Genomic DNA, 2,362 nt, shown 5'->3' with positions numbered 1-2,362 from the left:
TTTATAACAATACAATATTGACATACACACACACAGATGCACACTAGTAACATCGTAGTCATCGAGAAAAAAAATGAATTATAGATAGGATGATCTGGATAAATGTATATAATATTAATCAATTTTCCTTATACATAATTTTGAATATTGTTAACCTCCAGTCTGAATCATGTCCTGACGCTCAACGTCGCGGTGGTCACTACTTGTGTGTTGTTTGCCGTGTTCCTGCCAAAGATTGGCCGCATTATAAGGTACATTTATTTATAAAAACGATTTGTATGTTAATTGATGGATAAACTGAGTATGACAAGAATTTATAATGCGTGAAGTAATGGCTTGAATAAATGAATTGATCATGTTAAGGCATGGGTCTACAACTATGATCTTACAGCGCACCCAATTCTGGGCCATCTTCCTCAGTTTGGGCCAAACATTTCAAGCACAGTGGCGTCCAGACAGGACATCTCGCTTTATATAATCTTTCCGATTTTTTTCTTTTTATAGAATCCAACTAATCAAAGTCTGGATGAAATAAGCACAAATCCTGTTAAGATATGCTGTTTTCTCTCATGGTGGCGTTCTTTCCTACCTTCATGTGCCAAATACCCCCTCCACCTCCCTCCTCCCCCCACCCTCCCAATAATAAAATTTTCTTAAAAGGCTTCCATGTGGCAAGACTGCCTGCATCGTTGACTCAGAGGCCGGGGGGGGGGGGGGGGGGGGGTACTGGACATTTTACTAGTCAATGATTTCGAATTGAAAGGCTATTTCCCTTGTAATGGATGAGATAAATCTCGCTTAAGATAAACTTTTTTATTTTGGTCCCAATGTGTTTATCTTAAGCGGGCTCCACTGTATACTCACAAGATCTCAAATGAATTAAATATTATCAATAATAGATCCCGGCAATGTTAATCTACTTATCATTCCCATTTTATTGTATGAAGTAAAATATGATTGCATGTTTTCCAACATTTTCACAGCGTTGTTGGTTCCTTCTGTGGCGTGTCCTACGGTATCGCTTTACCGTGCCTTGTTTACATCGTGTCTAGAAATCAACAAGGAACCTTGAGCATGCTAGGCTATGGCTTTCACAGCTTTCTTATCGTCCTCGGTGTCGCAAACTTCATAGCACAGTTTTTCGTCATCGGATCTGTGTTATAGAACATAGTTACACGTTATGGATAGAGTGAAGTTGACGTCACTCAGGTCTCTGTTTTTGCTTTTTGCCATCCGCGCTTATGAGTAATTCTCACTAAACAGTATTAACCAAACTATAAACGTTCATGGTTACACATAGTTTTGTGTTTTGGTCCGTTATACTTTCGGATGGCAAGTCCAATGTTGTGAGCTTCTTAGCCAAGCGCATCCTCGCTATAGATAGACTCATAACAAGAAATTAAGTGGGTAGGTAAGTTAAAGAGGACAACATAACAGAGAATAAAAACTTCGATTGGAGATCGAACCCGCGACCTTACTGGTACGACAACTCCGCCTGGCCGGGGAGACCGTGACTCTACCGTATGAGCTATCCACGACCCCTATAAAAAAGTCACTTCAAAGCTTATTCTTACTAGAGCCTTCCCTCCCCCGACTTCTTTGAGGTCACAGGTTCAACACACACAAAAGCCGCGAAGTTAGTTGGCCGGCATTTAAGCTTAATAGCCAATATTCTCAACACAAACAAGTAACATCGAAACGATTGAAGCTCACAACATTGCCATCCGCAAGTATAACGGACTAACACAAAACTTTGTGTAACCTTAAACGGTTGTAGTCTGATTTATACAGTTTAGTGAGAATTACTCATAACGCGATGCAAAAAAACAACGTCATCTTTATAGATAGATGCGCTTGCAAGGAGTCACAACAAATGCCACAACGTACGACAACACAATCTGTACCATGACTTTTATGGCTGGTTAATACTTTATGAAAAACCCAACGCGTGGCAAACATACAAAGGCCTGATGACGATCGAATATTATATCACGGTAAAGGTAAAACTGACCCTTTCACCACAAGAAACCACTGATATTGAAGACACAGACACATTCAACAAAGTACTTCAAATTCAGGAGCAGACACATGGTATTTGGTTTATGTCTGTTTGTTTCATAGAGGATATGTGAGTTGTTTTTTTTCTGGTGATATATCTGCTTTATGCAAAAATACTATTTGAAGACTGAGTGTGATATTAAGCTGCTAGGAGCTGTGAGTTGCTAGAAGCTGTGAGCTGATGGAAGCTGTTGATTGAAAAAAGCAAGAAAAACAATTGAACAAAAGACCATCCGAAAAAGAACAAAATAGCAAATACGGAGCGAATTTTTGTTTTTATTATGTATTTGAGACGTGTTTTGAG

The 2,362-nt window shown here is 39.2% G+C and overlaps 1 protein-coding gene across 1 annotated transcript in view; it reads left to right on the top strand.

Moving 5' to 3' along the window:
* LOC144962466 (neutral amino acid transporter 9-like) overlaps positions 1 to 1,707 on the top strand; it is a 26,620-nt gene extending 24,913 nt beyond the window's left edge. Inside the window, 2 exon segments of the mRNA XM_078895436.1 lie at positions 162 to 251; positions 984 to 1,707. Of these exon segments, the coding sequence (XP_078751562.1) occupies positions 162 to 251; positions 984 to 1,164 (271 nt within the window). The 3' untranslated portion in view covers positions 1,165 to 1,707.
* Positions 1,708 to 2,362: the final 655 nt, after the last annotated feature.

The sequence above is a fragment of the Berghia stephanieae genome, chromosome 1, assembly GCF_034508935.2.
Source record: "Berghia stephanieae isolate SIO BIC M18660-M18661 chromosome 1, UCSD_Bste_1.3, whole genome shotgun sequence".
Classification (NCBI taxonomy): Eukaryota; Metazoa; Mollusca; class Gastropoda; order Nudibranchia; family Aeolidiidae; genus Berghia; species Berghia stephanieae.
This window is presented reverse-complemented; position numbering and strand designations above follow the sequence as displayed.